Here is a 22,106-nt window from a genome sequence, read left to right on the forward strand (position 1 = left end):
CAGCAGATCACCTGTGGTCAGGATTTCAAGACCAGCGTGGTCAACATGGTGAAACCTTGTCTGTACTAAAAATACAAAATTAGCCGGGCATGGTGGTGTGCACCTGCAATCCCAGCTACTTGGGAGGCTGAGGCATGAGAATCTCTTGAACCTAGGAGGTGGAGGTTGCAGTAAGCCGAGATTATGCCATTGCATTCCAGCCTGGGCAAAAAAGAGTGAAATTCCATCTCAAAACAAAACAAAGGACATGGAAAACTTCCCATTTAGGACACTAAAAGAATTGGCAGTGAAGGCAGAGCATATATGTAACTAAAGTATTTCTTACATTTTCATTTAATAGTTGTTCTATAATACAACTTTTCAGTATCTTGTACTCCAAGCTAAATCATTCCTTCCTAAAAAGTCTTTATAATCCTGTGGCTGCTATAGGTATGATTCCTTTTTATGTTAAAAGGATTCAGTTTTTTCCAATTGACACCACTACCAGAAAATGCTTACCTTTTTTCTATGCATGCTTCTACATATAGCTAAGAATTATAAGGCAGAAAACAGAAAACAGAAGACTACTGAAGTTTAAGTTTGAAAGATTTGGTTTTTCCATCTGTAGTCAGCTAATTACTGTGAGAGTAATGTGTCAATTTTTTAACCTGAAGCTAAAAAATTAAGTGATATGATAGGATGAAATAAAATAAAACATTTAAGTAAACGGTATACCAGACGGTTCCATGAATATTTTATGACAAAGGCTCTTTACTTAAACATCTGTGAACAATTTTGAGGAGGAAAATTTCAAAGAAACATTCTAACTGATGAAATGGGTTGAAATTTGCTACCAATAGCTACTAACCTATATCACTCATGGTTTTAAACCATAACTATGCTAACGTTCCCTCTGTTTTGTAAGTATTTGAAATAATGATGAATCAAAGATCTCCTAGACTCAATTAAATTATGGCCAATAATAATAAGTGACTGAGAACTCTTATCTTACAGAAGCACATACACAGTTTTCAAACCAAGTACCAAAATTAATGCCTGATATAAACAATATGTGCCTGAACTATAAGGTAGAAAATGGATATAATGAATTAACTAAGTGTTCAAGAGAACCTAAATATATTTGGCATTTATTTAATATATCCATATTCACTAATTATCTTACATGGAAACATTCTTTCCTCACATATGGCCTATGTGCAGTAAAGGGTTAACTCAGCAGACCTGGGCTGTCCAAACCCTGCACATTCCAAAAGTCTTCAAGACTGGCCCCTGACTTCTAGGAAACAACCTTTGGGCCACTGCAATATCCACCTGACAATAGTATCTTAGTATACTATTTGGGTATACTAAATATGCTTTGGGCATGCCAGATAGTTTATGCTAACAATATGATATACAGTGAATACCTGTCTTTGCCTGGGGCCTTGGGCTACGCTCTATTAGTTTGACCTCTGGAGGGGAAGGGAAAAGGAGGGCTGGAGACTCAGCAGCTAAGGTCACTCACATGGGTGCTCCATGCCTATGTGACTGACCCACAATAAAAAACCTTGAACACCAAGGGAATAACAGCTTTTCTGGGTCCTGTGAGTTCTTCTAGCGAATCACTGAGCCTGAGGGTGGTCTTGGGAACCCCCAACACAAGCTAAAATATAGCAAAATTCATACTTAATAAGGGAAATTTCTTCTAATTTTAAGGTTTGGTTTCAGCAACTTCATTTCCGAAGAGACAGAAACAGCACTACACACTGATGGGAATGCTTTCTACTATATGGATTTCCTTCCCACCAACTAAAAAGAATAAAGAGGGGTAGCTCCCGGCCAGGTATAAGAAGGTACTTCTGAATGAAACAAGTGGTGATCCATTCCCACCACCTCTCTTCTTTTCTCCAATGAGGGCCCAGATAATCTTCAGGAAGTCTATGAAATGGAATCATTGATGCTTTCTCCTCAGTTGCTACTGCTGACCTACAGTTGAGGAGAAAAGAACTTCCTCAATCCTTCTACCCTTAGGTTAATTTTGTACTTTTAAAATAAGGGTTTGTCAGAACCATCTGGCCAGGCTCAAGGTTTCAGCTATACAAAGACATTCTTGTCAGCCAGGAACCAGTCAAGGGACAGTCTTTTCTTTGGAATGTGCAGAGCTGGGGCACCCCAAGTCCACTAACTCTTCACCGCACAAAAGGATTAACTCCATAAAGGATTTGTGGATTAAAATATCACCAAAGATTACAGTTTCCCCTCAGTATCCAAGGGGGATTGGTTCCAGGATCCCTGGAGGATACCAAAATCTATGGATGCTCAAGTCCCTTATATAAAATGGTGTGGTATTTGCATATAGCCTGTATCCAATCCTCCGTATGTTTTAAATCATTTCTAAATTACTTATAATGCCTAATAAAATACAAATACTATGTAAATAGTCATTATATTGCTTTTTAATTTGTATCACTTTTTTTTGGCAGGAGGGCGAGGTCTCACTCTGTTGCCCAGGCTATAGTGCAGTGGTGTGATCACAGCTCACTACAGCCTCGACCTCCCGGGCTCAGCTGATCCTTCTGCCTCAGCCTCTTGAGTGGCTGGGACTACAGGCATGTGCCACTACACCCAGCTAATTTTTTTTGTATTTTTGGTAGACAAGGCCTTGCTATGTTTCCCAGGCTGGTCTCCAACTCCTGGGCTCAAGCGATCTGCCCACCCTGCCTCAGCCTCCCAAAGTGCTGGGATTACAGGTGTGAGCCACTGTGCCCAGCTATACTTTTTATTGTTTCTGTTTTTGTTTTTTTCAAATATTTTCCATCCATGGATGCAGTTTCACATCTATGGAGGGCTGACTGACATTCAAGAGCTTTTGGTTTAAAAGATCAAAATATCCCAGCAGTGTTGATCAGTGACATTCTATTACCATATAAGGTTTCCCAAATCCTTAGCCAGCTTAGTTCTCTTGGGAAGCTCCTAATTGTTCCTATTTTCTAGGAAGTTATCAAAGATAACAATCTCATATGGAATTACCAACCCCCTGTGTAAGAATGAGATTTTCATTACCTCATTGGTGAATCAGAAAAAGTATCTCACTATTACATTGGTTTCCATTCTGAGTCATAGGCCTAAAGTATTAATAAAAAAGCCTAGAGTTTGAATAAACTGCACTATCCTGAGCTTACCAAAATCAGTGACTTAGGATTTCCTGCCTTTTATTTAAAGCTTTACCAAGTTAAATGCAGAATGGAAACTGGTGACACTTTGCCCAGGAATGTCAGGGAGGTTAACTTATGTCTCAATTTTTTTTCATGCACAGTCCGAGGAGCTATTACCATGCATTATTTTATTATTACCATGGAGCTATCACCAGGCATTATTTTACCATTATTTTATAGTTCATTATTATTCACAGTGTCTAACATACCATTTTTAAACATCAACAGTAGTAACAGGAGAACATTAAGGGCTCTATCCTGAGAATCACATAGGTAAGGGCTGAAAGCAAGACTACATAGTCAGAACACCTGGAACCAAATCTCCATCCCCTCACTTACTAGCTCTGTGATCTTGGTCAATTTTCTTACCTTTTGTGCCTCAATTTCCTCTTCTGCAACATGGGAATAATCACAATACCTTCCCCAGAGAATATTTGTAGGATTAAATAAACATATGTGTAAAGAGCTTAGAATTGTGCCTGGCATCTGATAAAAACTATATAAGTAATGGCTATTATGTCAATATCACCACTACCACCACCATCATTCTAAGCAACATAAGACAACTTAACTTACATTAATTCTACAATTTTTATCTTACCCCAAGTGTTATAATAAAGGGCAGTATTACTCTCTTAACTGACAGGCAGCTGTTGTATAGTGGTAAAAGCACTTTCCTGGGTTCTACTACAACACAGCTGCCTCACTGGTTTCATCTGCAAAATGGGGATGGTAATAATCTACCTCATAAAGCTGTGTGGGGATTAAATATCTGTTCAGTTGTTCTGTTCTGTGGCATCACCACACAGGATATGTTGATAATACTGAGCTCTGCCAGACACTTAGGATTTCAAAATTACCTGGTTCCAGGTACTCAATCACTTCTGCAAGGATGAGATTTAAAATACTTGAAGGCATGAACCCCAAAAGGTGCTAGAAGAACAAATTAATTTTAAAAATTGTCCCCTTCTTTCACATTCCCTGGTTAGGATACATTTCTTCAAAATAGTCAATGTGTGGAGGTTGGAGTATGTCAAGGGCAGAGAGTACCTGAGAAAAGGAAAAAAAAAGTCAAGTTTAGAGAACTAAAAAGGAAACAAAATTCGACATAAATGCAAGTAAATACTAACAACTCTTTAATGATTTAAAGCTTAGTTACAATTGCCCACTGAAAATTAAATTCATCCGTCAAGAAATACAGTCCTAAACATTAAGATGGATTCGTACACTTACTATCCAAAAGACTTACAAAATGAGAGAGGCAATTGGGTTACACCACACGCTACCAAAATCCCTGTACAGGAGAGAGTTTTTTAAATAAATGCCCTATGTTAAACAATCAATGTTACTCTAAGAGTGTGAGAAGCCACACCTATCATTCATTCCTTTATTCCTCTGTTCAACAAATTTTTACTATGTGCATTCTACCTGGCAAGCACTAAGCTTTTAGGTTATCCTGTTGAACAAAATAGGCATCATCCCTGCTCTCATGACTACAGAAGAGGTAAGCACTAAACAAACAGTTACAGATATGCAATTACAACATCTATTACTATGGAGGAAAAATGTAAAGAAGGGTAGAGAGAAAAAGCTTCCCTGAAGTAACACTACTCTAGAATTTGAAGGCTGAGTAGCAGTTGGTTGATTGATGGGCAGGCAGTGTAAAGACACTGAGGCAGATTCTAGAAACAGAAAAGTCAGTGCTTATGGAATATAGAGGGTAGGAAGAAAATAGACTAACATAAAGTAGAAGAGGAAGACATGAAATACACTACACAAAATCTTTTTAAATCATACTAAGCATTTTCGATTTTATTCCAACATTCTTGTAAGAAAAGAAGTCACTAGGGTGAGGAAAAAAGACTTTACGACGCAAGTCCTTTATAAAAGCAGCATAGTACCCGTGTAACTTCTGCCACCAAAACATAACAAACAAATCCCCTCCCAGCTGTCTTGCTAAGCTAATGAGAAATACCAAGCTCAAAGGACATGGAAGAAACTACTTAGCAGGAAATAAATTGTGTGGTACTAGTTCAAACTTTATGATCTGTAGCTTAAATTTTTTTTTTTTTTTACTACAGAGAACTTCAAACATATAAAAGTGGGCAGAATAGTATACAGAATACCCGTGTAATCAATACCCGGCCTCAGTTATTCACACACATGAACATTCTTATTTCATCTCTACCCTTTACTCTCCCTATATAATTCTCAAGCATATATCAAACTTATTTCAGCCATAATCAGTATCTCTAATGAAAAAAAAAAGTTAAAAATTGCAATGATCAAATCTAAAATGTAAATGTTTAAAAATATCATCAAATATCCAGTTCTCAAATTTTCTATTTTCTCATATTAAAAAAAAAGTTTGTTAGTCTAAATCAGGAGCTAAATAAGATTTACATAGTATGACTGATAATCTAAAGGTTTCTCCACCATCTCTTTTTCATTTCCGCTTGCAATTTATGTGTAGAAGAAACCCAGTTCATTTTAAAGGTTATTCTTGTTTTGGTCAAGCATTTCTCACTATAAATTTTAAGTAAAAATTTATTTTATGCATTAAAGCCTCCTGTAATGAAAAATTCTTCACTCACTTTAAAGCCAGTTAGAGGCTTTTAAATAGTTTAGATGTTTTTATAAGGAATATCTATCTTTCCTTTTGAATTAAAATGTTTATATTTAGAATTTTGGTATAAACAGAAAATAAGAGATTTTCCAGTTTCTTTGAAGAGTAATTTTTTTATATGACAGACACATTATTTCATTTCTATATATTTTTTAAACCTATAACTAGCCAGCTATATTTTTTAAACCAATAAATTCACATAAATTTTTCATTATGTGCCAGAACAATTTTTAACATGAATATTTGACAACTGAGGAAGGCAGTTAGAAATTAGTGTTTTACTTGACATCTTTCGGACTCTAAACTCTGTATCTGAGCAACACACATCCTGTCTAAGGCGGAAACAGAATGCAATGAGTGACAGTGTCCATTATACAAAGCTATTTTACACTTCAAATCTATCTGCTATAATAATTAGAGGTTATCTAGAAGAAAGAAACATTTTAAACCTTGATAGAGAAGAATGAGGCTTTCTTACTCCATATTTGATGAGGCTTCTTCTAAAAAAGCCATATAAAACAGGGATAGACATTTGCACTACAGCATTTAGCTGTGACTGTTAGTTCAAAAGGTACAATATTTTAAACTATGCCCGGAATTTTTTAAAAGGCTGTTGTTTTATCCTCCTGCTCTTTCTACTCCAAAATGTTTATCAGAGGATGGCATTCTACAGTGCTTCTAGGTGGTAAAAACAGTATTTAGACCAGTAGAAATGATCTAGGAATCTCAAAAGCAATGTAAATGAGTAAGTGAGAAGGTATAGTGGCAGAGTTTGAAACTCCAGACTTCATGCCTGACACCCCATTTAAATAGCTGGAGATTCTCTATAAGCCCAACTATTATTTGAGGGAATAAAGCACGTGAGATTAGCCTTAAGATATAAATACGTGCTTGTAAAGACTTTGGCTTGTAAAGAGTTGAAGTATCCTCAAATACCACACTCTTCAAAGGATTTCAAATACAAAGAAAAAGCAAGCAGACTTGTCTAATTAAAAAATGAATTAAAGTTATGTCTTTAAATGATAGTCATTACCAAACACATTTCTTAACAGTGTCTCGGCACATTTCACAAATCTTTTAAGAAACACAAAAGCTCATTATGTTAGCCGCTTTTTAGGATTTTAACCTCCATGATGTTAGAAGATTCACTATAAACTGGTTACATAAGAAAATAGCTTAGTCTCAGTCAGCCCTTTATCAATAAAATAATTAATTCCTGTGAATAATCTCAATCCTAACTATAAAGACAAGAAATTTATCTGTTCATTCACAGAATCAACATTTATCGAGTTTCTACTCTGCCAAGGACTCAAAGACAAGAATAAGACACCTATAAGGAACACAGTTAAATCCCATTTAGCAAAGGAGCTACTCTTTTCCCACTCTCTCCCCACAATAGATTCTAACGTCTTTACGGCAGAGACTATATCATTACTATTATTTTCTTTTATAGAGTTGTAGCATAAGGTATACAAATCCTGAGTATAACTTGATCCATTTTCATATACACACATATTTCTATGTAAATACCACCCAGGTTAAGAAATTAGACATTTTAGCCCCTTTGCTTTTTTTTTTTTTTTTTGAGACAGGAACCTTGCTCTGTCTCCCAGGCTGGACGGCAGTGGCACGACTTCGGCTCACTGCAACCTCTGCCTCCTGGATTCAAGCGATTCTCCTGTCTCAGCCTCCCAAGTAGCTGGGACTATGGGCATGCGCCACCATGCCCAGCTAACTTTTGTATTTTTAGTAGAGACAGGGTTTCACCATGTTGGCCAGGCTGGTATCGAACTCCTGACCTCGTGATCCACCCACCTTGGCCTCCCAAGGTGCTGGGATTACAGGCATGAGGCACTGCACCCAGCCCATTTACCCTTTTAGCAGTCAAAACCCATCCTGGCACTGTTTTTACTTCTGTCACCAAAGATTCATTTTGTGTGTTCTTGAACTTTACACAAACTGCATAATAAAGAGTGAAGTCTTTTGTGTATAGATTCTTTCATTTACTGTTATGCCTGTGAGATTCATTCATATTCCTATGTGAATCAGTGGTTAATCTTTTTTGGTGATGTGTACTGTGCTATTATTCAACTGGACTATATCACAAAGTACTTATCCAGAGTGCTGTTGGCAGACATTTATATTGTTTCCAATTGCTAGCTATTATGTATAATGCTGCTATGAACATTCTTGTACACTCTTTTGGTAAATATATGCATTCACTTCTCTTGAGTGTATACTAAATAGAATTGCTGGGTCATTGGGTAGGTGTATATTTAGCTTTAGTACAAATTGCCAGTTTTCTGAAGTAGTTTTACAAATTTCCTCTCTCACTAGCAATGGATTAGAGTTTCAGTTGATCTACGTCCTTGCCAACAGTTGGTATTGTCAGTCTTTTTAATTTCGGCCCGTCTGTTGGGTACATAGTGTTAACTCAATGTCGTTTTAATTTACATTTCTCTGATGCATAATGACTTTGAACACTTTGATATGTTATCCTCTTTTGTGAAATTTTTCATTAAGTCTTTGGGCAAAACGTCTTCATTTATAGAAGCTCTTTACATATGATATTTAGATATATAATTCAGTCTGAAAAATATCAAGTAAAACATTTATTTCTAATTATCTTCCTCAAACACTGAATATTTATTTTAAAAATTGTTCTAGCCCATAATATTTTATGGAAACAAGTATTTTATTGGATATATGTCCGAGGTCTGTCTTTTCATTCTCTTAATTGAACATTTAGTTCTTAACATTAATGTTAATAGAAATTAACATTAATAGTATCCAATTAAACAATTTTTTATGGCTGTTTTATCTGTCCAGTTAAGACATCTTTGCTTATCTCAGTCATGAAGACATTTGCCTATGTTTTATTCTAGGAGTTTTATTATTTTACCTTTCCCATTTGAGTCTATGATCCATTTTGAATTAATTTATGTATACGGTGTATGGCTAAGGTTAATTTTTTAAATATGGATATCTCATGGACTCAGAACTGTTTATTGAAATGGTCATCCATTCCCCACTGGATTATAGTGGCACCTCTCTTGCAAATCAGGTGAACATGTATGTAGTATGCCAGTTTACAAACTTTCTATTCTGTTCCATTAATCTGTCTGTCTATCCCTGTTCTGGCTCCATATCTTGTGCTTTATACCTTCTGTTGCTCCTGGGATTCAGTCTCAATATTGGACAACAGTCTCAATACTTGGTAGTATGAATTTCTAACTTTATTTAACTTCTTTAAGATTGGGCTATTTTATATCTTTTGCATTTCCATAAGTTTTAGGATGTTTGTGAATTTCTATACACATATAGACATAAAACCCTGCTGGGACTGTGATTAAGATTACACTGAAATGTATAGCTCTACTTGCAGAGAAAAGACCTATCAATCACATTGAGTCTTCCAATCCATGAACATGGGAGACTGTATTATTTTAAATGTGGCAGTAATCTGCCCAGAACTATAAACTTTAGGCACACAGCAAACAAAACCAAATTCCTTGAAAAGTAACCTACCTCTACAGCATCCTTTGCTTTTTCCAACTCCTTAGTGGCACAACAGTTAGTATTAGTTAGCACTTAGTATTACTAATGTCTGAACAGCATGTCTGTATTAAAAGATAAGCCATATCTGTTTTTCCCATATTGTATGATTCTGTAACCTACTTATGAACCCAAAGGGGTGTTGTATGAGTTAGGTCAGACTACACAAAGGAAAATGAATCAAGCTTCTTTGTCTCATTCTAGCCCTCTCTGGAGCCCTCCAGAGCTAGGACAAGAAAAAGTAACCCCGAGAGAGATCACAGAAGTTATCACTCCAGGCCCTTAGATTTCTTTTTTTCTGTCACTTTCATTCACTCACTTACTCTTCAAATAGAATCGCTGCCTACTGTGTACTTAGTGTTACTGTCCAAAGACAAGAAAAATGTCCAAGACTTGTGTTACAGGGGCTCTTGGCAGGAATCAATATACCCTAAGGGGGCTCTAAATGGGCTTTAGAGGACAAATGAAAGCCTAAAATGACATTAAAATTGTATATATGTGCATTTTTCTGAGAGGATTCATAGCTTTCATCTCAAAGATCCAAAAAACCTAAATCATCACTTTCCCTGCTGGTCATATGACAACTATGCATGTATATACATACAAGCACAAATGCATAGGTGGGTAGAGAGAAGATTCTGCCAGATTTTACAAAAGCTCAGATAGATACTAGTAATAAGCCTAAACACCACTTTTTAGAAAGCTAAACCCATTTCTGTTTCCCCAAGTTACTTCATCAAGGTGAATGTGTTCTTTAAGATGGTGAAGTAGGTACTCAGATGTGTGTGTGTATGTGTGTAAAAATTCAGTCAGATCACCTGAAATCAATGAATTTGATACAGTGACTTTGAAGGTTCCTTTCAAAAGAAAATCCAAAGCCTCCCAGGCTTTGTTACTATTCTTTGACACATAAAAAGCCATCCAAATTAAAATCCAGCCTTCCTACAATGACCAAGATCTTTCTAAATGCCATTTTTATCATGACATTCCTTTCTTCTTCAATCAAATCTTGTTCTCAAAAGGCTCATATTAAGATTCTCCTTCTCTGTGTTTGATGCATCTTTGAGTTTCTAAGTCCACAACAATTTTTCTCTTTTCTTAATATTATGGTACTCGCCTGCCACCTGAGAAGCTTTAAAAAATCAGATACCTGGGCCTCAACTCCAGAGATTACAATTTAGTAGGTGCAAGGTAAGACCCATGAATCTGTGTTTTAAGGTCCCCCTCTTCAGGGAATCTTTGAATACATTTCCAGGTTTTGGTTGTCCAGCTCTTTGCTATGCACACAGCTGTCCTGGCTTAATGTTTAACGATGCAGGCAACCCTCCCACAGTACTCTTATCATAGTAGTTATCACATTATGAAAATCATTTCAACTATTTGAAGGTAAAGACACCAGGAGCTAATGTAGTTTAGGCATACAGGATGTGCATAATAAAAGTTTACTGAATTAATGAATATGGGCTCTACAGCAAGACAGATTTACAGTCCAATCTGTGCCACCTTAACCTTGGGCAAGTTACGTAACTCCAAGCCTTTGGTTCCTCCTCCACAAAGTAAGGTTAACAAGCCCTATCTGACAAGATTTTTAAGGAGTAAATTAATTAATATATGTAAAGTATCTAGCATATCTCCTGACACAGAGCAATATTAAACCTACCCCTTCAAAAAGGAAGTGTTTTAAGCCTTTATTGTATCCTCCACGTGACCTAGCACTGCACTCCTTACACAGGACACAATAAATAAATATTTGCTGCCTTAACTAGATCAAATACCAGTTGCCTCTTAGACTGGCATTCCACACATAGTAGTTATGCTGGCCCTGAGATCCTTTTGGAAATAGATTTCAGAGATAGCAGAGATCTATTATATATAAAATAGTGGTGCTGTGCCATCTTCAACTATGTGCCTCACTTTTAAACACTTTCACAGATGTCACAGGCACTCTTCTATGACAGAGCTCAGCAGCTCCAAATAGTGGTTGTGTGTTGAGCAGATTTATATGCATTAAAAAAATTAATTTCTGCAACAATCATATACAGTTATTACTGCTTTTAACCATGCCTGCTTCAAAAATGAAAAAAACTTAAAGCTTGGAGAAGTTAAGGTCCAAGACACAACAGTAAAAAATAGTAGAACCAAAATTCAAACCTAGTTCTGACTTTAAAGCACAGCTCTTAGAAACTATATTAGAATTGCTTGTATGTTTTAATTGGTGTCATTTTCACAAATTCAGTTTATTTTTCTTACACTACTCCCTTTGACACTGTCTTTGTAACTTAATTAGTTATTAGGAATGAGTCATGAGCAAAAATACCAACTAGACAAACAGCAGCTTATTATACCACCCCTCCTTTATAGAAGAGGCCAAGATTGGTCTGAATATAGTAAGCCATTGACATCACTAGTAAGCAAATTTCTTTTTTGTCTTTTTTTTTTTTTTTTGAGATGGTATCTCGTTCTGTGCCCAGGCTGGAGTGCAGTGTCGTGATCTTGGCTCACTGCAACCTCTGCCTCCCAGGCTCAAGTGATCCTCCCACCTCAGCCTCCTGAGCAGCTGAGACTATAGGCATGTGCCACCAAACCCAGCTAATTTTTTATTTTTTGTAGAGACGGGGTTTTGCAACGTTGCCCAGGCTGGTCTTGAACTCCTGGACTCAAATGATCCAGCTGCTTTGGCCTCCCAAAGTGCTGGGATTACAAGCATGAGCTACTGCACCCGGCCCCGAGTAAGCAAATTTCTGATGCCACCCTTGAAATATTTTCTCATCATGGATACCTTTACTTGAGTCTCTGACAATGAAAGAAGGTCTGCACTCTTTGATGCTGAGGTGACACACTAAGGCAAGGTCAAGAAATAACTAAGAAAGAACTAGACATTATTCTAAATTATTTCTAAAATCTGAGGAACTGGTAGTAAAATAGTAACTCAAGTGGTATTTTGTTTTGTGTGTGTGGTTTTTTTTTAGAGATGGAGTCCTGCTCTGCACCCAGACTGAAGTGCAGTGGTTGATCATAACTCACTGCAACCTTGACCTCCTGGCTCAAGTGATCTTCCCACCTCCGCCTCCCAAATAGCTGAGACTACGGATGTGTGCCATCGCACCCAGCTAATTTAAAAAACTTTCTTCTTTAGAGATGAGGTTTTGTTATGTTGTCCAGGCTGGTCTTGAACTCCTGGACTCAAGTGATCCTACCACCTCAGCCTTCTCAGTAACTAGGATTACAGATGCAGCCATTGTCCCTGGCTTCAAGTGGTATTTTGAAATGTATTAAAACAAGCACATTGCTAGGCAGTTCCAATTGACTAAAACACAGCAATACCCTTTAAAAAAATTAAGGCAAGAGAATTTCAAGAGGAATAATCAATAAAATGAAATACGTCAAACCAAGGAGCTTCGAGTGAACCATATGGTAAGTTTAGTACTCCCAGTTTTAACAAATACCTCAAACTTTTGCAAAATTTGCTTCTTAAAGTGAGACCAAACCTTTGGCCAAAGTTCTCAAGTTTTTTGTGCAAATAAGCACTCAGACTCATGAGAAATCATAATTTTTTTTCTGATAAGTTTTTATTATGGCGATTAAAATAGCATAGGTTGAGTATTATATAAAGAATTTGAGGCAGTTTTTCTTTTCACACGAAAATGAAAACATATTCTAATGCTGGCGACCTCCAGGTAAATTTTACATGTATCAAATTTTTAACTCGGGATTAGTTGAAGGGAAGTTCTGTCAAAACATGAGTCTATTTGTCTATAAGTCTTCACATCTCTAAACACAGCCATAAATAAGCTAGCCTATGTTACCTTAAGGGATGTACTGTTTTTAAGGAGAAACTGTTTCCCACATCTCTAACTTAATCTCTGATTTAAAATATTAAGAGATAAAGATAAAGCACTTAAAATCAAGGGTCAATTATTTCCACTTAAATCACTCACTACATAAATCACTACACTCTATTTTTGTGTTGAATATTAGTATTATTCCTCGGCTAAATATCAATATTTGCTTTGCATCAATATTTACCTGTCAATCAATCAATCTTAGAATTCACTTACACTTGCTCATTGTTCAGTCACAAAAAGGGTCTAATTTGTCTCAGGTTTCCAAGCCCCTCAATAAAAACCTTGGTTGTGGTTTCTATTAATAACCTATTTCCCTACAAATATATGCTTCTTTTCTGTGGGCTGTAACATATTTAATAGCTTGTATTCTTAGAATTAAAAAAGACATTCAGATTGACAAATGAGAGTGCACACCACATTTCAGAAGCCAATGTGAAACTCAATAGGTTCGTTTCCTGATTTGGAGTTTAGGGCTTGTGCATGTCATACAATTCATAGTGTAATTTTCAAACCTTCAAATAAAATGCTGATAAAATGGACACCCCAGGTGACTCTAATATGCTAAGGTTGAAAACCACTAATCTCAATAGTGAAAATTTAAGACAGTCATAGAGAGACATAAAGAGTACATATAAAAGGAAAGCAAAGCACTGTAAGACTACAGCTTAGAAAATTGTGTGTGTGTGTGTGCATCTCTTTCAATAAGAATGTACGAATTGAAAGCCTATCAATAGGTATTCTCCTATAACCTCACTGGTGCGCTTATTTCTTTTCACATTTTGGCATAAAACTGTAACCAATTTCCAAATTTTACTTATAGGTGCCCTTTTAAACTTTCATTTGCTCTTTATTAATTCAATGCAGGAGGCTTAGGAAATAGTTTCCCCCAAATACCAATTTCACTTACATTATCATGTTTAAAAAAACACAACATCTTCAATTCCCGGAAGACCCTTTTGCAAGAGACCAGATTCTGGAAGACGTTGGGCATCTTTTTGAGCGCTACTCTCTTTCCATCTCTTGGATCTGTTACTGACCTAAAGAAGCAATATTTGGGGAAGGGAAAAAAAAGAGAAATCAGTTCCACACCTTGTTTTCCAATGTTTCAGATCATGACAATATCTTTATCTTAAAACACTCAACATTAAGTCCATTTAAAGAAGCTTAAGGTGTCAGTGAGAAAGCTAAAAGAGTACACGCCTATAATTAAAGAGACTGTTTGGTCACCCATCTCATCTGCCATGCTTTAAAAAAAAAAATCCCTGTCTAAATTTCTATAAACACTTACTTTTTCTGAGAGGTCACTTTATACATCTGAGGTAGGAGAGGTATTAGTGGTAAAGCCATTTTAAAGATGGGAAAAAACAAACATGCAGAAGCAGCATAGATCATTAATTTGATAAAAGTCAAATTAGTTTTATGCTTTATTTTGAGAACTACATTTGAGAGGGAAGACATGTTCAAACACAATTTAGATATTTAGATTTTTATGTATATGAACATCTTTTAGTAATATGGACTTCAATATAAGCAGCAGTTGAACAATGTCCCCTCCTTAGAAGTCTGGGTGCCAGCTTAGGGATCCCTCTAGCTCCCAAGTAATGATAACGTCATCCCTTTTCTTTCCCAGCTCTTAGTGTGGTAGTTGCTTCTTGCAGTTACTATCTTTTTAATAACTGTGTCCCCCCACTCCCTTTTTTTCTCTTTTAGCCTTCTACCACCTATATAACCAATTTCCTGTATTATATTTCCCTATGTTTGAAATAGGAGTGTGGTTTCTGTTTTTCCTGACTGAACCCAGTTGATACATATTAACTAAATAGTTAAAAGAATGTCAGGCCAGGCTCAGTGGCTCACGCCTGTAATCCCAGCACTTTGGGAGGCCGAGGTGAGTGGATCACTTGAGGCCAGGAGTTCGAGACCAGCCTGGCCAACATGGTGAAACCCCGTCTCTACCAAAAATACAAAACTTAGTCAGGCGTGGTGGTGCATGCCTGTAATCCCAGCTACTTGGGAGGCTAAGGCACAAGAATTGCTTGAACCTGGAGGTGGAGGTTGCAGTTAGCCAAGATTTCTTGACTGCACTCCAGCCTGGGCAACAGAACGAGACTCTGTCTCAAAAAAAAAAAAAAAAAAAAAAAAAAAAAAAAAAAAAAAAAAGGAAAGAAAGAGAAAAGAAATACCAATAAATTGAGTATACATGGCCAACTGGTCATTTGGCAAACTGACTTTCCATGAATTAACCTAGAGCTTTTTTTTTTTTTCCTTCTACCTATCATACTAAGATTGGTTATTCTGGTAGAATTTATTTCTGTCCAATTTATTTAGCTAGATTTCTGCCTAACATTCTCAGCTATTATTGTTCAACCCCTGTTCTGATCATCCAATGCTCTGAGCATTTATTCCTCCTAAATTTGTGTCATTTTAAAATTTGAGGCTGGGCTCAGTGGCTCATGCCTCTGTCCCTAGCACTTTGGGAGGCTGAGGCAGGAGGAATGCCTGAGACCAGGAGTTTGAGACCAGCCTGGACAATACAGCAAGACTCTGCCTGTATTCAAAAAAACAAAAAAAGAATTGATCCATGTGACATTAATGTCTCTTTCTAAGTTATTAATTAAAGTTTAGAACAGGACTGAGAATAGATCTCTGCAACAGATAAAATACTAGAAATCATCCACGGGACTGACATTCAATTATTAATCTTGAGTATGGATATTCAATTACTCATTCAGTGAACTACAATCACTCAGGAAATCAGACACTCATCAAATTGCTTTCCTGAAAATAAAAACTCCTATTATCTACATATCTGTCTAAAAACCATATCAAACTTCTTTATGAATTCATTTTAGTGATCACTACTTCCTTTTCTAAGTGCTCATGAAACTCTGAAATGATGTATTCTAGTATTTTTTTTTTCCTTAACATGGTGCTATCTCTACTGACTATTCTAGTATTTTTTAACAACACAATGACTTTACTTTCTTCCACTGGCCAAAATTTTCATAGAACAAGTATTATCTATTATTATTATTCTTTAGAGACAGGATCTCACTGTCACGCAGGCTGGAGTGCAGTGGCACAATTATAGCTCACTGCAGCTTGGAACTCTTGGGCTCAAGCAGTCTTCCTGCCTCAGCCTTCTGGGACTACAGGCACTTGTGAGTTTTCAATAGCTTCATATGTAACTCAAGTAGGCCAGGAGACCTAACATTCATGACTGTTGCTTAAAAAATATCAACCCAGGCAGGGCGCAGTGGCTCACACCTGTTAATCCCAGCACTTTGGGAGGCTGAGACAGGAGGATCACTTGAGGCCAGGAGTTTGAGACCAGCGTAGGCAACAGTGAGACCCTGTCTGTATTTTACACACACACACACACCCCCCAAGCCAAATCTGCAATACTGATTAAAATCCACATAAACTAGAAAATAGGAGGGGACATTGATATATTGCTGTATTCAGACTATTAGTTAGAAGTACTTTTTTTTCTGTTTAAATATACTACTTCAGTATCTAGCTACTACAAGAGAAAAATGTCAATGAAATACGAAAAAGGGAAAACTTCATATCACACATTGTATTCAACTGTCACGTCTCTTTGGTCTTCTCTAATCTAGACGTTATTTGGCATGTCTTTCATGACTGCCATTTGTGAACTATACAGACCAGGCCAGTTACTTTGAAGACCAGCCCTTAATTTGGGTCTGGTGTTTTCTCATAACTAGATCCAGATTATTCATTTTTGACAGAAACAACAAAGAACTGATGCCTTCTCAGTGCATCATCTCAGGAGGCATATAATGTCAATATGTCCCATTACTGTTGATGACTTTAACCATTTGAATGAGGTGTCTGCCAGGTATCTCCACTATAAAGTTATTATTTTTTTCCCTTTGTAACTGTATAAATATCCTATTCCTCACTGAACTTTGATCCATTAACTTTAGTTTCCACTCACGATTTTTGCCTGAATCAATTATTATGATGGTTGCCAAATGACAATTTAATAATTTTAATATCTTTAACAGTTAGCTGGGCACAATAAATATTAGTTTTTAAACATGAGATAAATTGATTTAACACAATGCCCTTTCCAAAGGCCTCATACAATACTTCTTCCTAACTTCTGACTACTACTTACTGGTTACCCTATTATAGTGAGAAAACCCACTAAAGGAGATAAACCCACTCCTGAAAATACTTGACACAGGCTCAAGGTGAGTACTATGTCTTGTAATGTTTTAAAGTAAAATTCACAAAGCAGCATTTTATTATTCATGCAAAAGTCAGTCATGCCTGTGGCTGGCAACAATATAACTCTAATGAATGTGAATGGCAGTGCAGTAATTTCACGCCATGTTGAGTTTGTTCTCTCTTAACTTGAGGTAGCAGATGCTTTGGTTCAGCACAAACAGTACCACAGAACCCAGATAAGTGTGGAAGCATGTTACACAGGAATTCTTTTAATTTTTGTTACTCAAAGGTTTGAGGTGCTTAGTTTCTCTGCTGCTGCCATACCCTGGTTATTCTAACTGCACTTGCTAATGAAGCTCCAGCTGTAGAGATAATGAACAACATTTAGGACAAGTTTCTTCATTTCAGAAAAAAAGGAGCCATCCTTATACCTACAATTCTGGGGCAGTTACTTTCTCTGCTAAACAATGGATGCCTTAAATAAGACAGTGCTTCTGTCATTTCATCTGATTCCCTTCTTAAACAGTCAAGTTTTACTTACAGGAGTTTACTTCCTAAGTTTTAAATTAATACTTCAAACAGCATGTTTAAGAGTCGTGAGAAAGAATCCTTACTTACACCTGTCCAGAGTTTATCAATACTTCTTTGTATTCATAAATTCAACTGTTTTTTAAAAAGCCAGAAGAATCCACAAGTCATTTTTCAGAGAGATACAGAGTTGATCAAAAGAGTACACTAACAAAACAGGAAGCATTTTAGATCTGTTGTGGTCATTTTGTTGAGTTTTCTTAATCTCAGAAAACTGAACACTGCCACAAATCTGCTTAAATTACTGGCAAGCAGAAAAGTTGTAATGAAACAAAAGTGAAACTTATTATTGGGAATACTTTCTCAGCCACTAAAATGTCACTTAAAACATCTTTAAACTAGTCAGCAAGAATCTCCAAGAAATTGTGTTTCTCTTTCATTTTTATGTGAAGAATCCCCCATGTTTTAGCAGTTTTAAAATTCATGTTTCTGATACATGTTTTTAGCTATTCAAAGCAAATACATAATATAATAGAAAGAGTGCTTCAACTTGGTTTAAGAAAATCAGGTTCTTGTAATTCTATTCACATAAAGTTGTAATCAGCAATCCTCCATTTCTTGCTATACATACCACAATTACCATGTCAACTATACCAATACAGTCCATATCTTAGTAATAGAACCTCCTAACTAAACTCTAAATATTTAGATTATTGCCTTCACATTTATTTTGAAATTCACTTCCTTATTTTTACTTGTATTTAGATTGCCTGTTTCAGAAAATAGCAAACTGAGGCAAAATTTTTGACAACAAACAAGTCTAGGAAATGTATCCTATTTGTTCCTTGGTCTTTGTTATATATCCAAGGATATACAAGAAATTTATGTAATAAATTATGGAATAAGAAATTTACTTTTCTCACTGGTCTTTCTAACCACAATTTTAACAGGCTATAATTTGTGTGCACTCCACTATATTTATAGAGTTGTACACAATTTAGAAGAAATCTTTCTAGGCCTTTACCCCATCCAAAACATAAATAAAAAACGGATTCTCATCTTCTATATTTAATGTATTATATTAGCCAAGTTCTTTTCTCATTTGTTTGTTTATCCAAGTTTGGTAACTGTTGGGTTAGCTGTATGCATAAGAAAGAGATCCTTCTCTATTTTGTCAGGATATATAAAATGATTCCCAAATTTGCTAATTTGTATTACAAAGAAAAAAGGCCTTATACAATAGCTAAACCAAGGCTGAGAAACAGTTCATTCTTTTCTTCATATCCTCCCAATATTATTCATTAGGAGTAGCAAAATATCTATATTTGACTGAAAGAGTTAAATAAGAACTTAAACATCCTCTAACTCTGTGTTTAATGAACTAAAAATAGCAAAGATCTCAGCAGATAAGACAGCACTGGGCCATTCTGATCTGTAGTGAGACACCTGAAGGTACTGATAATGGAGGAAGGATAAGGAACAGGTAAGCCATCCAGTATCAGGCTGTCATATTTATTTTCAAGTACTTAGTACTAGTGAGTGAAACCTAACTCTTAAGACCCTTTCAGTCCCCACCAATAATACTGGGTAACTTAAAATGCAGCTGAAAATCATTTTATGCTAATTCCTGTGGTCTTGGGAATATTTAATTGTTCTTTAGATCATGAATTAATTAGTTCCATCCATACTGTAGATGCTGGGGAGATACAGGGACTTCCTCCTCAGTCACTGTTAAATATGTCTATGAGGAGTCTGAACTGCCTGCAGGAAAATTGCCATGCTGGATCTTCTCATGTTAGAGGGTGAAGATGATACAGCCCAGTCTGCCAAGTCTAGGAAGTTTTCATGGCCCACTAGTCACAGTCCTTGCTTAGAAACAGACCTATGAATATTGCATGGGGAGGAAAACCAGTTGAAAGAATGAGGGAAAGGTTTCTATGCAAACGCTCAAAGGAAAATAATTCACAACTACATCTCCCTCTTGCATTTTAACAACTTTGTCTAGGCAAGAAGAGGTCACAAAGGGCAAGTAAAACTAAAACTATGTCACATAAAAATGCACTTATTTTTAATCCCACTGATGACTTTCTGAAAGATATGTGTTCAGTAATAGGAACATTGAGGACTAGAAAAAATTTATGTTTAACAAACGGCAATTTTTGTTGCTCATTAGGTTTATAAGGATAGAAAACATTTGAAAAAAAAAGACAGTTTTATTCACATGGTAGGTTTGTGACAGTGTGGCTTTGCAGATGCCAAAAATCTTAATGAATTTAGAAATAAAGTTCACATCAGAAAAGAAAACTTTGTTCTGAATTGTTGTAGGGCATACTTTAATATTTTAATGGCTAAGCTAATATTTTAATAATTACTTAATATAAAATGTGAACAATATGCTTGAAGTTAAAAGCAAATTGAACATATCAACAGTAAAAAACATTTTTGAAATAAAAGAGGCCCTTTGCCTGGTTGCACTCCTGAAAGCAAGATGGGTCACCAGCAGCCCTACTAGAGCCACCCATGAAAATTTGGCTGGGGTTCTCACTCTTGTTGCATCTGCTCAAAGCAGCATAGCCTGATCCTGAAATATGGCCTCAATAGGTGCTGCCAGTGTTTCCATCAGTACATGAAGGATACAGGTTTCATTAAGCTGGACTAAATGATCTTTGTTGAATGAATTATCCAAGGCATCCACCCAATGATAGAAACCATGTTAGCTCTTTGTACATAAAATAAAAAATTTTAAAAATATAAATGAGGAAATGTGAATGTGGCTTAGATTTAGTTATAAATAAAAATGTCCATATTTTCTAGAGATGCATACTTATAAGTATAAATAGGTGAAATGACATGAGATCTAGGATTTGTTTTAAAATACTTCAGCAACAACAATAAAAAAAAGTTGAAACAAATGAAGCAAATCTTACTAATTACTGAATCTAGGTGGTGGGTATAATGGGGTCTAATTATACAAAAGGAAAATAATGTAAGTTTGAAATTTTCAAAATAAAATAAAATGAAATTTATAAAAAAACTATTTGTAATATTAAAAATATGCAATATCTGGGATTAAAGCTAACAGATGCTACACAAGACTTCTATACAAGACGTTTAAAAAATTACAGAGCAAAATTAAAGAATAAATGGAAAGATGTATCATATTCACGGATGAGAAGACTCAACATTGTAAAATTGTCAACTCCCCCCAAATTGATGGGGGGGGATAGATGAAGTAGTTTTAAAGTTTTTCTATAAATTTAAGTGTGCTAAGGACAGCTAAAACACTTGAAGAAGGATAGGTCGGTTTTGAAAAATTGCTCTACTAGGTATGAAGACATAATAAAGCTACAGTAATTTACATAGTGTAATATGGTACAAAGACAGATGAAACAGAAATATAATCAATCTAAAAAGAGACTATCGCCTATATGAACACTTGACTTACCAAAAAGTTGGCTCTGCAAAGCAGTGGAGACAGGAAGGTTGTGTCAGTTATTAAGCTATTCTCTCTCAGCTTCAAACCCATCCGCCTAAACACTGCTCTATAATGCTGGGGCTAAACTCTACAAACCACATTTTGGTTTTGCCAACTGGCTCCATGTTAGGCTCTGCCAACAGAAGGTTGTGGAGAGAGACTGCAGGGTGGTGGAGGAAGAAGGGACTTGCACCTCCTATGGGCTTCTTGTCTTGTTTCTTGTTTCTGTGACACCCAAACAATACTTCTTCATTCCCAGCAATAGTACCTTCTTATAGCAGTAGCTGAATCGAGTTTATAGTTCTGCCAAAACTTGCAGAACTAGCCTCACTGCATCTTCCATGCCAGATACCAGCACAAGTGAGCCAGTATCCTCTCCTCAGACATCATGGGGTTCTAAATTTGAGTAATTCCAACCTCTTCCCTTTATTCTTCCTGCTGTGGGGTGGAAACTGCTACTTTTGTGATATCTTAGTGTTTTCTTCTTGCATTTTTAGTTATCTACTTGACAACTTTATACCTAATTAACATTTTTTCCATATTAAACTCTGTTTAAATTAACTGGTGTGGTTTCTTTCTCCTGATCGAACCCTGCCAGATACAGTATCTTTTCAATCTATGTTATTGGAACCATGAAATATCCACATGGAAAAATAAGATGAACCTCCAAACCTACTTCACACTAT

At 36.1% G+C, this 22,106-nt stretch overlaps 1 protein-coding gene and 1 pseudogene across 2 annotated transcripts in view; one reads left to right on the forward strand and one right to left on the reverse strand.

Annotated features, from left to right (window-relative positions):
- NLK (nemo like kinase) overlaps positions 1–22,106 on the reverse strand; it is a 157,718-nt gene that overhangs the window by 62,259 nt on the left and 73,353 nt on the right. For both annotated transcript variants that reach the window (XM_055255829.2, XM_055255828.2), the window contains exons 2-3: positions 14,128–14,257; positions 4,189–4,244 (exon numbers count right to left, since the gene is read on the reverse strand). In XM_055255829.2, coding sequence (XP_055111804.1) covers positions 4,189–4,244; positions 14,128–14,257 — 186 coding nt within the window. The remainder of the gene's footprint in view (positions 1–4,188; positions 4,245–14,127; positions 14,258–22,106) is intronic.
- Positions 20,434–20,604, forward strand: LOC129469356 (small ribosomal subunit protein uS14-like; annotated as a pseudogene).

This window comes from Symphalangus syndactylus, chromosome 20, assembly GCF_028878055.3.
Source record: "Symphalangus syndactylus isolate Jambi chromosome 20, NHGRI_mSymSyn1-v2.1_pri, whole genome shotgun sequence".
In the NCBI taxonomy this organism is placed as follows: domain Eukaryota; kingdom Metazoa; phylum Chordata; class Mammalia; order Primates; family Hylobatidae; genus Symphalangus; species Symphalangus syndactylus.